This window comes from Corticium candelabrum, chromosome 14 (genome assembly GCF_963422355.1).
Source record: "Corticium candelabrum chromosome 14, ooCorCand1.1, whole genome shotgun sequence".
NCBI classification, from domain to species: Eukaryota; Metazoa; Porifera; class Homoscleromorpha; order Homosclerophorida; family Plakinidae; genus Corticium; species Corticium candelabrum.
In genome coordinates this window covers 3,495,603-3,509,240 of record NC_085098.1, presented here as the reverse complement: position 1 = coordinate 3,509,240, position 13,638 = coordinate 3,495,603, and the positions used below count along the sequence as shown (strand labels likewise).

At 41.5% G+C, this 13,638-nt stretch overlaps 2 protein-coding genes across 2 annotated transcripts; both read right to left on the bottom strand.

Annotated features, from left to right (window-relative positions):
- Positions 1–95: 95 nt before the first annotated feature.
- On the bottom strand, positions 96–6,478 carry LOC134190291 (uncharacterized). The gene is made up of 8 exons (XM_062658743.1): positions 6,408–6,478; positions 6,037–6,331; positions 5,484–5,617; positions 4,853–4,964; positions 4,738–4,785; positions 1,480–1,509; positions 1,338–1,425; positions 96–862 (listed from the first exon to the last, which is right to left on the bottom strand). The coding sequence occupies exons 1-8, from the start codon at positions 6,476–6,478 to the stop codon at positions 693–695; spliced, it is 948 nt and encodes a 315-aa protein (XP_062514727.1). The 3' UTR covers positions 96–692.
- An 806-nt stretch (positions 6,479–7,284) lies between these two features.
- On the bottom strand, positions 7,285–9,730 carry LOC134189877 (uncharacterized). Its single transcript, XM_062658270.1, has 2 exons — positions 8,210–9,730; positions 7,285–7,718 (listed from the first exon to the last, which is right to left on the bottom strand). Exons 1-2 carry the CDS (start codon positions 9,700–9,702, stop codon positions 7,373–7,375), a joined length of 1,839 nt encoding a protein of 612 aa, XP_062514254.1. The 5' UTR covers positions 9,703–9,730; the 3' UTR covers positions 7,285–7,372.
- Positions 9,731–13,638: the final 3,908 nt, after the last annotated feature.

The following is a 13,638-nucleotide window of genomic DNA, read 5'->3' as shown; positions in this document are numbered from 1 at the left end:
CGCAACTCGCGCGGATGGTCTCACACTAGGACGGAAAGAAAGACAGAGAACAGAATCCCCTGCTGCATACACTGAACGAGAGCAATGTCCATCTAGACACATTTTGAGATATTGACATATTCTTTGCATTAGGATTGTCAATAAATAATAAATTAATTAGTTAAGCATGTATAAACTCTACTTCTATAATTCATACTGATGTTTTGTCTTCTGTAGTAATTGATGATAACATCTATGAGCATATAATCACTGGTCAGTCATACAACAAAGAATGATTATAAAGAATGTGTACAGTACCCTTAGCATTCGTCTATTCTTGTTGTGAATATAAACTCTCTAGATGCTTGAGCTCCATGAAGAGAACCAACAGCGGTGTCCTAAAATACACACACAGATTCTATACTAGGAGGTACAAGGGGGTAGTACTTGAGGATCTTTGTGGGCAAGTTGGTAAATGTAACTCCACCTCTTAATAATATTATTACAAAAGATTTCTGATTCGTAGTCAGGGCAAGGTACTGATTGGTGGCAGTGCTGACGAGAATCTCATCTGTCTGTCTGTCTGTCTGTCTGTCTGTCTGTCTGTCTGTCTGTCTGTCATTACATATATTTTCAAACATTGAGCTATTATACACCATCTAAGCAAAGCAACTAAATTCTGTCTGTCTGTCTGTGTCTGTCTGTCTGTCTGTCTAATGTGAAGGAGATCGAGAGATACCACAGCGCGAAGAGAACAATAGTTGATGGTAAAGATATATAATGAGCAACGTTTCAGTAAAACCTTCTTCTTCCATCAGTTGTGTCAAGATTAACTGTTGATTGGGGTCTCCATCTGTAGCTTGGCCGTTTGACAACATGGTTTCTACAAGAAATACAAATAGACAATTCTTAACCTACACTTTAGCGAAAGGACTGAGTTTTCTAAAGTATATGAAGAGGGAAAGTGGAAGCAGTAGTGGCACTGTTAAGATGTCAACACGCTACCAGCTCTCACACTGCACCAAGCGGCAAGAGACCTTTATCAGCATGCGTTCTTAGTTCTGGCATACATAAGCTTGTCCAACACTTTTGCTGTGCTACTCAATTCAAATAAAACAGAATTTACTGTTCTAACTAGTAAATAAAGCTGTTCTACTCGCTTCACAGCTACGAGCATGTGTGTGTGTGTGTGTGTGTGTGTGTGTGTGTGTGTGTGTGTGTGTGTGTGTGTGTGTGTGTGTGTGTGTGTGTGTGTGTGTGTGTGTGTGTGTGTGTGTGTGTGTGTGTAACAAATATTCAAGTTTGCATTCTTTGTGTGCATGCTTGTATACGAGTGTATCACAAAAAAGTCAGCGCACTGTACTTGTCAGATGATGTTGTTAGTTGATGCAGTGAGGGCACTAGTAGTACTGGCGACTCAATAAGCAGTTCATCAGCCACACTGTCCTAGAGAGAAAACGTCATGAGAAGAAGACAAACTGAGTCACGAAGACATCAAACTTCTTTTTCATCGATTTCACTACTCGCTTCCTAATGAGAATAATACAGTCATTGTAATTATACATAAGTATTGAGTTAATAGAGACAGAAAAACAGACAAGAAATATAGTACGTACATGTACATGCCGTACTTCTTCTAATACAAGTCCACTACTTGTATTGTTTGGAATGGTCCATAGACTAGACTTGTATTAGAAGGAGAGAAATTATTGGAATGTGGGCTTCTATTTTCCAAACCTCATTATGACAATGCATAATGGCTCATACAGTACATACTACAGCAGCATGTGGTTTTTAGAAGGTGAGCATCTATTAATGGAAATGAGCCCCGAACTGCGTGTTCATGAAGGTGGAAATTATTGAAAGGATGCGTTTGCATTGGAAGAAATACGGTATACATACAAATAGACAAACAGACAGACAAACAGACAGCCAGACAGACAGACAGTAGAGTTGCTTAGTTGTGTTGTATGTAGATTTCAATGTTGAAAATATATGTATTGGACAGACAGACGAACAGACAGACAGACAGACACACAAACAGACAGATATTGTATTTAGATTACTTATTAGTTGTGGACTCGCAAACTTTGCGATTTAGCAGCAATGTATGATAGTTTGGTGTTGGAAACTATATAAAAAACAGACAGACAGACAGACAGATTGTTTTATTCTTTCCCAAACTGTAAATGTAGCAATCACAATAATGAAAGCATCCTAAGCATTAACAAAAACTACTGAAATGTTTGAAGTCATAGCTATTATCCTAATAAACATAGTGCTGAATATCTACATCTAATAAAAAATAGTCTATCTTAACTACATGCAATCTACTTATCTTCTTTAGTATAACTCTAGCATTACATCTCTGCATAGTTATAGAAATCTGTCTACGCCATCTTGTCCTAAAGTCGGCTTCAGTACTTCTGCCCTCCAAATCTTTTGATTTCTTCGAGAGTGAGCTCAGGAAGTTATCAGCCTCCTGACCCCAGAACCCAAAGTGTTCAAAGACCAGAGGAACTAAGTTAGGTGTTGTGGCATCCTGAACTGACAAGGCTTCGTATTTGCTTTTCTTTCTCATCTCACGTCTCTCAGCTGCATAGCCTGCCTCTTTAGACGCTCTAGTTAGAATGTCTTTGCTTCAAGGGTGAGCCATGCTTACGTCCAGCTCCAGAGCTCAAAATTTAGTTTTCAAAGTTAATCGGACGTATGGCTGGTAATGCCAGAAGTTATAGCCGGTCACTCGTTTTTTACCGGTCGTCTAATTTAGTTAGTAAATAAAAAGCATTTAGCAATAACAATTTATTAATCACTAATTTAATTAGCAATCAAAAACCAAGAAGCAACAGTCAGTTGAATACACATTACTAAATTTAGTTTACAATATGAAAGCACCTAAAATTGCAGTAACTAACAAAACATAGGAAACCGGAAACCGTACAGTTTTACATCAAATTAAGCAATTTACTCTAACACCACATTATAAACATCTTTGTATGGAGATGTACAGATCTGAGACGCTATTCTGACAACATGCGAGTTGCGCTAGTGTGACGATGCAAGTTGTGGTAGTGTGACCATATCTCACTCATCATTCAAGATCCAAGAGTCCCCCAATCATCCAGAGATACTGACTTCTCTTCCTCACATACTGTTTCAGTTTTCAGTTGCCTCATTGATCACTGAAGTGTTGATAGATGATCTCTCTGCTGATGCATTCATTTCTTTTTTGGGAGTGACTTTCATGATGAGTTCTTGAACAGTCTGACCACCTATTGATCTATACAGCAGCGCTTGAATCAAAATTTTCAAGTTGATTTCCCTCGACACTGACCTCTAGCAGATCAGATAACGTCGTCTAATACTTGTTCTACGATCAGTTTCATTAATAAGTCTTCAGTGGGAGTTTAAGTGGCTTGTTGCAGAGCTGTTATGCAGCGTGGTGACAGAGTTGCTGGTGGTTTTCTTCATTTCCTGTCAAGGACATCGCAATAGCCCAAAAAAGCAATTGCCATCAGTTCTCACACGCACAGGCTCATGGGTCATCGGGGCATCTTTTGGGTAAAGAAACTGTGCAACTTTGTCCAGATACACAACACTCTAACAATGAATTTAAAGACAAAGAGTAACAGGGAAGTTTGAACAGATGTTCAGTATACTATAAGCTCACTAACTACTCATGTTGCATGTACCGTACCAAACACAGCATGTATCATAATTCGCTAAAGATGTTACAGCATTCATAGTATAGTAACACAACAATAGCTAACTGCATGTCCTATCACAAGACTTAGATAAACATACAAGGCCGTCCCTCTCATGCAAACAAGATTGCGGACTGACAAATAAGGTAAAAAGTGGGCAGTACTATAGATTGTTAAGATGCTAATTTCAGAGGCCAACACATGAACAGAGACTAAATAGATGGTGCTAAATAATGTACATAGCTAACATATTATACATTGTATCACATAGGTATATAGACTATATATACACTTGGCGTTCATAGAGCTGGGATAGCTCTTCTCAACACTAATGACCTACTAAAGTTGACAAGGCACCTTGACTGATAATTAGCAGCTATCACCAGTCATTATCCAAATATGATCAGCCATTGACCGATAACCAGCAGTAATTTTGAGCACTGCAACTCTGTGCTTGATTCATCGTACATCAAAAGACATACATACATAAATATACAGACATACATACATACATACATACATACAGACAGACAGACAGACAGATAGACAGACAGACAAATATTGTAAGCAAGTGAGTAAATAGTTTGGTGACATGCAAGCTTTAATAAAAAAAAAGCCGGGCAATCTTACAGTAGAACCTCACTAATCCAAACACTGGGTAATCCCACAGTCCAGCATGAGGCCTCGCAAATCCAGAGACCATGTTAGAAATTCTGAGGCAACTAAGTTTGGGTTATCAAGCATTTTGTCTGGTCAATACTAGAAGGTTAAACATCTACGCAAATGCTGACCATAAATGACACATAGCAATCCATCGCGGATGAATTGAAGACAAAGTTGCACAACATACACTTAGTTAGTGATATGGTACTGAGTAAAGCACAATTTCTGAGGCCAAGCATTTCATGAATTCAAACACATTCAGTAATTCAAACAGCTATCTGCGGGAAGGTACAGTACAGTGCTGTTTAGATTAACAAGGTTCTACTGTACTTGTAAGTCATTTTGACTTTAATTGCAACAAATAAACACAAGACTACGATGCTTGTCTCACCGATGCTATCACTTCTGGATCTAAAATGTCCATCACCTCATCAAATAGCTGACCAACACACACATACCAATGTTTAACTACATTTGCATATGCATTGAATATCAATGTCCCATACATCTGATAATACTGCTTCTTGTAAGTGAGGATAGAAACCAAGAGGGTGAGAAACAAGACTGTCTTCAATGTTATTGACGTAATCTTGACGTCTTTGCTGGCCAGGAAGAGTTCTGTTGATAGAAAGTTAGTTTAGTCTGTAATATCATCTGCAGTAACAAAGTCCAGCTTTCAATTCACTATAGAGTCTGACTGAAATGTCGATTGTCTGTCAACACGATTGCTGTCAGTCTTTTATTCTGTTCATCTACCTATTGATCATTCAGTTTTCCTGCTCTGTAACTCACTTGTCTGTCTGTCTGTCTGTCTGTCTGTCTGTCTGTCTGTCTGTCTGTCTGTCTGTCTGTCTGTCTCAATACATATATTTTCCATTTAAATCAAACTGTTTCTGTCCGTTACCAATGTACGACTTTTGTTGGTTAATTGTAAGAACTGGTTTGCTTGTGTGTGTGTGTGTGTGTGTGTGTGTGTGTGTGTGTGTGTGCGCGCGCGCGCGCGTGTGTGTGTGTGTGTGTGTGTGTGTGTGTGTGTGTGTGTGTCAGTCTGTCTGTCTGTCTGTCTGTCTGTCTGTCTGTCTGTCTGTCTGTCTGCATACTATCCTGCAAGTATGTTAAACAAAGAACATCAGTTACTTAGAAAAAATCTGCAACTTCTTTGCTAAACGTGGCCGCTCTGTTCTAGTCCTCGCTTTAATATTTTTTCTTCCACTACCACTAGAATTCACCAACGTGCTCGATTGAATTAACGGCAATTGTATATCCTCACTCTAAACAAAACCAGACAACATGACAACATTATTTCAACCACAAGTCAACATTTTGCCTATCTTTCTAACTAATATAAAAAGCATAGTAGCAACAAAATCATATTATTGAAATAGTCACAGCGGCATAGCGTGACCTCTAGAAATGGGGGGGGGCTAGACTTTACGCTGCTATGGGAAACGCCCATTTCTTATTGGCTTTAATTAACTTATCGTTGTAATAGCCCCCAAGTAGAACGATAAAATGGAACCTTATCGAAACATGTGCTAATGAGATACACCCCCACACCGCCGTAGTATTAGAATAGAATCTGATAAACGTTTGCTGTAGAAAATAATGCAAAAGTTGGCAAAAGTTTGAGTGCTGCTGGTTACGTTGTTTCTGTTGACCATTTCATAGTAGTCAAATCTAATCTGTTCACTAGGCTATCGGCAAATGGCGAGCGGTCGTCGCTTGCATTGTCCGATATTAAATCCACAAACAAAAGAATGTCGTTCTGCGCAAGAGTTGTTCCCAACGCTGAAACATTTCCCTTTGAGAGAACCGAGTTCAACTTCGGGCTTTGTCGACCAGCTCCAAGTAGAGCTCCAAATAGATGACGAGCTGTTGTCATCAGATGATATGGTAACTCCCACATCTCATGATCACTAGAAGAGGTACCCTGTCGAAATCGTCTACCAAACGCTAGAACACTTTCTCTTACTCGGGCCGCAGCACTGTGAGACAAAAAGAAAGACACACTACGACTTGAATTAAACAATGTAAACCAGCTCTCTTGCGTTACACAATAACCATGCAACCATTAGTTTCGAGCAACAAGAAACGAGACACTGTTCCTCTGGAATTGAACCCGTAAAATCCATTATCCGCTCAGGAAACGACTCGTGCATGAAGCAACAACCATAGTTAGACCATGCACTTGCTGACAACGAATACGACCACACTTAGAGATTGATTAGAAGTAGAAGATTAGAGTTATAACTTATAACTGCGTGGAAGAGGAGGAGGGTCTGGCCACGCGAGACTATAAGGCAGTCTGCGGCTCTGGGGCAGTGGTAAATGGTAAAGTGGCTGTTACGTGCAATGACTTATTATCTGTGAGCATTTCTTCCTTAAGCCAGCTGCACTTTTACTGGTACTGAGCCCTAGTAGTATGAGGAGGGTAGCACAATGGCAACACACGTCACGGTCCGGAGGTATCTGACTCTCTGAGCGTGTTGGTGGCCGACAGCCTTCGTTGTTCTGCATGGGGTCTCTTCATGTTGTGCTCGCGCGATGTGTTCCTTGGTGCCCGACAGCCTTCTTTCACGTTGTTCTGGGGTCTCTTCCTGTCGTGCTCGCGCGATGTTCTCCCTGTTGGCTAACAGCCTTCCATCACGTTTCCTCTTGGTTCCTCAAGGTTTATGTCTCTTGGCAACAGATAAGCGACGGCCTATGGCAGTCGTCTTCTTCTGTGGCATCTCAATGGAAGAAATACCCACACATATAGTTGTAACTTTCGCCTGCAAATATAGCCCATGCAAAGAACGGGTTCAAAAGGAAACCGAATGAAGCTGAAGGACTACGCCACCCTGCCTATATGTTCTTACCCATGCCGAGTTACGCTTGTACCTCAAATTTCAGCTAGCCTCGTGGGTAATCAGGTATAACCGGCTATCAAACTTATATATATATATACACATACAAACACCGTCAATTTTATTAGTATACAGATAAGATAGATATCAGCACGTAATTAATGTTCGCAGTCATTGTTTTCATTGAATCAACGGATACTTCTGTGTCTCATCAGTCTCAGATTCTGTGTGCAACCTCCAAACGGTACACCTGGCTACGCCGCTGTATTGTCTCTCTTCACTGACAAGAGCGTCACCCTCAATCATATCATCTATCCGGAACACCACTTCTTGAAACGAAGGTCGAGCGGCACTGTCTGCTGCCCAACAGCGACGCATGAAGTTGACGTAATCATTTTGTGTATCATCAGATATGGTAGGCCTTACTCCCCTCAAAACGGCTGACTTCAAGTCGATAACAGAACGGAAATGACAATCTTCATATGGAACTTTTCTTGACCAAATTTCCCACATCACGATACCAAAACTGGGTAAAAAGTACAATAGTATTAAAAAGAAAATTCAAAACTAGAACTGTCTACAACGACCGTAAATATTTAAATAGCGGACCGACAAACAGTCCCACACACCACAGAATGAGTTAATCAATGCATTACGTCAAATGGAAAAAGCACGTGACTTTTCCCAGCAAGCACATAATCATTAGAATCGTGGATGACCTTTAAGTAAAACTGTTTATCAACAATACTCGAGTAAGAATATTTGCAGTAATAAAAATAACTCTCAAACTACGACAGCCACGACATCAAAAGTGTATATGCATGTATACATATATATATATATATATATATATATATATATATATATATATATATATATATATATATATATATATGTATGTGTGTGTGTGTGTGTGCATGTGTGTATGTATGTATGTATGTATGTATGTATGTATGTATGTATGTATGTATGTATGTATGTATGTATGTATGTATGTATGTATGTATGTATGTATACCTGTAGACATCCGCAGGTGTTCCGTAGTTGTCTGCACACAGTATCTCTGGTGCACACCAATGTGGCGTTCCCACACACAACGATAGCTGATAGTCTGCATGGAGTAGTGGAGCTTCGGGATCGAGTCGTCCCTCTCCTCTAACAGACTCTTGATTCTTGCCTTCTTCTCGTACCAATCGAGCTGCTCCAAAATCGGCCACCTTGACTACCCATCGCTGGCTGACCAACAGATTACCACTCTTAAGGTCACGGTGCACACGAGGAGGACGTTGACCGTGAAGAAATCTCAGTCCTTTGGCTGCCTCTAGAGTAAACCTTAGTTTCAGACTATCTTCCAACTCGATGTCTTCGTTTTTTAGAATCGCCGCCAACGACCCTCTAGCCATATACTCCACAACGAGAAATGGGCAACCGTCATCATGGTAGCGACCGCCTCCAAGAAACAGAACGATGTTCGGATGTCTAATGGTTCTCATCACCTCGATCTCCCGCTCGAACTCCAACTCGATTCTGTCGAGATGTTGATGGATTCCTTGCAACTTCTTGACTGCCACGATCATCTCTCTATACTCCGCTTGGTAGACCTCGCCGTATCCTCCGGGAGAGTCTCGATCGATCCGTTGTCGCAGTGCTAACTCTTTAGAGTCGATGTTCCAGCTGTTAGTGAGCTCTATTAACTCTTGCTCCTTGTGTCTGATCATGTCATCGTGATTTCTTCTTGTTCTTCGAAATTTGGCCACCATAACGGCGACGAGTGCAAGAAGAACGACTCCTGCTAGAAATCCCAATCCAGCCATATAGTAGGTTGGAACGGTACACAGTCCGTCTTCATCGTTGGTAAATCCGAATTGGCACAAGCAGTTGGGCTCCGGACCTGGCAACGTAACAGTAGCCTCGCAAGCCAGGCTCTTCCGCGCAGTCGCTGAACTAAACGCACGTGAATGACGCGAGGACGAGGAGCTTTTGCCGGAATTGAGCCTGGCTTGCGAGGCTAACGTAACAGTACATGTACCGTGACCACAATATCCGGGCACACACTGCCTGCACATTTCGTTGCTTGTAGACGCTTTATCTAATGTGGTGAGACCGTGTGGACATCGAGAGCAGTTGGAATTAGACGTGGCAGCGTAAGAGCCCACAGAGCAATCAGAACACGCGTATTTCATAATATCAGCACTTTGCGTGCCCGGTGGGCAGGCCGGTCTGTACATATAAAAACCACTCCAGTCTTCCAAGATGTCGCCTGATGAAAGTGAATTCGTTGGAATTCCACCGAAATACAAGAGAAGGTCGTTCCAAACAATAACCGTCGGACCGAGTATGGTGTCGCGATAAGCTGGTTGACTGATCAACCGCAACCATCGTACAGATGCAGGGTCATACATCCACACGCCTGCCGTTGCTGGTTCCAATGGACAGCGATATTCTGGAAGTTGCATCTCGAAATTAAATCGCACTTCAAAGTAGCTACTGCAACCGCCTGTGATCAGCATGTGGTCACCAAACTGGTTGGCGGTAGGTGCACACAGTTTGCCTGGACCTAAGCCTGAGTAAATGATCTCTTGCCATCCAACTTTGCTTGATAGGTTGTACTTCCATAGACTATTTGAGCACCTGCATTTCATTACCATAACAGACAAATTTCTATTTTCAGTTCGGGAAATACTATTGTCGGTTCCAGATCCACCATATACATAAAGAGTTTGGTCAATTTTGACTAAAGAGGATAAATAGGAATTGTATGGACCGGAATTGTCTAGCAAAAGCCACTTCACATTAGATTGCTGGTATGAAAGATCTACCGAATCTCTATTTGGCGGTAAAGTGAAACTCCAGAGATCCCGCCGGACAATCATTTCAAAGTTACAATTTCTTGAAACCACTCTAGCGCCTCCGTACAATATCATTGTTCGCTTGTCTGATGCGACAGCAGAATGCGCCATTCTTGGCAGTGGCCGCCGCCCTGTCTCGGAGTACTTGACCCAAACTCTCAGCTGGTTGTAATAGCCCCAAGTTGAATCGTGAAATGCAATCATATCCATACATAAGGAGAGCATCTGCACTCGCACACCACCGTAGTAAATTAGAATAGAATCTGATAGAACTGTTGCTGTAGAAAGTAATGCAAAAGGTGGTGCATTGCTTGTTACGTCTTTTTCTGTTGACCATTTGGAAGTAGTTAAATCCAATCTTTCCATCATGGTATCCAGGGCAGGTTGCTGGTTCCTGTCATGTCCTATGTTAAGGCCACCAAACAACAGAATCTCGTTCTGTGCAGGTGTTAGTCCGCCCACGCTAAACAATTTCCCTTTAAGAGGATTGCGCTTAATATCCGGTTTTCTCGACCAAATCCAAATGTCTTTATCATTATCATCACATATAGTCAACTCCCACATCTCACTAGGAGCTGAACCTTGCATAACTCGTCTTGCAAACGCTAAAACACTTTCTCTTAACTGAGCTGTAGTAACGAGAGACAAAGACCAGTTAGGTGGTTCCTCTGAGGGAGGAATAGAAGAATTTTTTCGAGACCATCTCCCTTCAATGACATCATAAGCGTCGAACGACCGAGAGCAACAAAGTAGAATATATTGCTTTTGATTTGAACTCGTGATATAAATTATCCGCCCAAGACCGGATTGGCGCACGTAGCAATTACTATGTTTCGACCATGTGCTTGCTGACAACGAATATGACCACACTTCCCAACACAGACCGCTTCCTTTGGGCGACAAGTGATACTTGCCGTCTCCGTAATACATCGGCGAGCCAACAACGTACAACTGTGTCTTACTAGATATTGAAACGGCTCCTGGGTAAGCTAATCTCGGAGCTGTTTGTTGAAATTTGATCCACTTGTAACTCAGAGGAACATCGTTGCTACACACGAGCATCCACATATCATTGAGACCCTCGTTTGCGTACGAATCCCACGTGTAATCATTCCGATAAAATCCGCTGTAAATGACCATAGATTCCTTGCAGGTGCATGACGTCTTCTGGAAGTGCACTACAGCAGCGGTGTGTCTGCATCTCGGAGTGACGTGAACCTTTCCAGTCTTAGATTCAACGGACGTGTCAACTCGTCTCCAGACCTTTTGTTTCATATCAAATATCCACGTTTCGTTGCTACAAGCTTTGCTTTTAGATGAAGACCGAGACTGATAACCACCAAACAGCAGAACTTGCGTGTCACAAAGTGTTACCATCGTGTGGTGTGTGATCCCTCGAGGTCCTGATTGTTGTCTGATCACTTCCCAAGAGTTAGAATGATAATCATAGATCCACGTTCTGTCGTCAGAATCACTGCTCTCACCACCATACAACAGCAGCAATTTTCTAAACTGTTCGTTTGCCGTTTTGTGTAGAACGCGCGTTGCTTGTGCATGCTTTCTTGCTATCGGGCTGTTTCTACTCCAACTGTAGAGAGGATGCCATGTATTTGGTTCAAGCCTGTCCCATGTCATTGTCTCACTCTCCTGCCAACTAGAGTTTAACGCCCTCGAATCACATACCAACACCAACAGCAGTTGCGCAGCCAAGCATAGTAACAGAACGGCTGAACTTGTACTACTCATTTTGTGGAAAGATAGAAGTAGCAGCCGTGCTTCAACGCTAACTAAACTGATAACGCAAGCGGTCCCCTTAGACTGTCATTCTGCACTGAATAATTCTCCAGAGAAATTTAGCAGTGTTAAGTAATAATAAAACGCTCATCATCGTCAGTTCATTGTCGTTCCTCGCGCTAACCGTATCTGACGTACACTTTCTCGAGTAGGCCATGCCAACTGATAGCATCTCCTTCAGCACGGTCATCGTTAGTCACCAAATTTTGACACGTTATAGTGCTTTGCGAACACTTCACCAGGCAGGTCAGACAGCTTTAAGACACTTAAAGTATCCATTTAGTGGACAATAGATGCGAAGTAGAAGTTCTTGTATGAAAATCACGGGCTACCTTGTTTCTTAATTGCTCCTATCCATTTATCAGTTCTGGTGTCGGAGGCGCCCGTCATTCCAGGTACACAAAAGACTTTCCACCGACATTCTCACCTAGGGGTGTACGTGTAGAATACTTCCCAACGCGTGTCTGTATGCATTGGGATTGCTATGTGTACTCAGTTGTTTTAATTAACTTATACTTACCGCAAGAATTTCACTTTTCTGACGGTTAGTAAGCAGAGAAACTGTTGCCCATGGACGAATTCTCCTAAGACAAAAACAACAATTTACCACGGAACCTAGCAGAACGGCCGAACCTAAGAGAAGTGAAAGGAATATCTACGACAAAGTTTATGTCCAAATAGCGTATTTTTAGCAAAGCGAAGAGGCAAGGAATCAATAGATTATTTTCTTGTTGGAAATTTACCACCACGAAATGACCATTGAGGTCTCTATGTGAATTATTGGAATTGAAAATTTATATACAGTTTGCAACATTTACATATCATTACTCTATCATAAACATGTCAGTGTGCACACGTGATGGATTCTTAGACACGCTAATCCCCGTTCCGCAGAACCGGATCTCCCTCTAAATCCGCCTTTGATCTAATCTCAAGTTAGCTGTTCATGTAAAGTCAAACAATAAACAATAGAGATAACTTCATCTTAGATGCTAGTCTAAACACAATAGACAACTCATATAAACACTAGAGGCAAACTATAGCGGATATATTGGTTACTTTACAAAGGTACATGACTAGCTCTCATGGTCATGCAAACTGTTCCTTCTATTTTCCCCACACTGAGTGTTGGAGAGAAAGTAGCATGATATGATATGTGAGATTAACACGTTGACTGCCACTGATATGTACAAAAGCGACTACAGGTGTCAAAATCACGCCAGTCTGACACCCTATATCCTACACGTGTCACTTCCTCTATACTCAGACTAGATTTAGATCTAAGATTTGGCAACCGTTGTGCCAGATCTCTTCTTCTGAGCCCCCTTTACCATTCCCAAGCACTACATTATTTGAACCAAATAATCCTCTCCACCCGTTAAGGTACTTTGAATTATCATGAGCGGATATAGCAGTTCTCCAATTTCCTATCAGTTGACACAAGGAAGACCTTCAAACCAGATGACAGCTTGTTTTAGTTCACTTCTGGTAAGTACTTGGCTTTTGTGTGTTAAGCATGGTAATATGCAGTCTGCATGTGGTTCATGTCACTATAGACTCAAACGTTAACGTGAGTATAAAGAACACCCAAGACAAAAGATCACAGTACAGCAAAGGGTAATTTCTTACTACTCATTCCAATCATTCAATATGTCATAGAACAAATCTTAAATTTGCATCACACAGAGAGAACTGGCGCAAACAACATACAACTATGAATAATAACAGCAACAAAGAAAATCAGACCAATTACAGTATTACAAGAAAACGGCAATAAATAAAGACATACCGCACTAGTGTCAG

Coding starts and splice junctions, on each gene's coding strand:
- LOC134189877 (XM_062658270.1), bottom strand. CDS start 9,702: ATGCTGATCACAGGCGGTTGCAGTAGCTACTTTGAAGTGCGATTTAAT. Junction 7,719..8,209: donor ACACCTGCGGATGTCTACAG/GTATACATACAT, acceptor CTTTTTACCCAG/TTTTGGTATCGTGATGTGGG.
- LOC134190291 (XM_062658743.1), bottom strand. CDS start 6,478: ATGGATTTTACGGGTTCAATTCCAGAGGAACAGTGTCTCGTTTCTTGT. Junction 6,332..6,407: donor TCGAAACTAATGGTTGCATG/GTTATTGTGTAA, acceptor TTTGTCTCACAG/TGCTGCGGCCCGAGTAAGAG. Junction 4,786..4,852: donor AAGAAGCAGTATTATCAGAT/GTATGGGACATT, acceptor TGTGTTGGTCAG/CTATTTGATGAGGTGATGGA.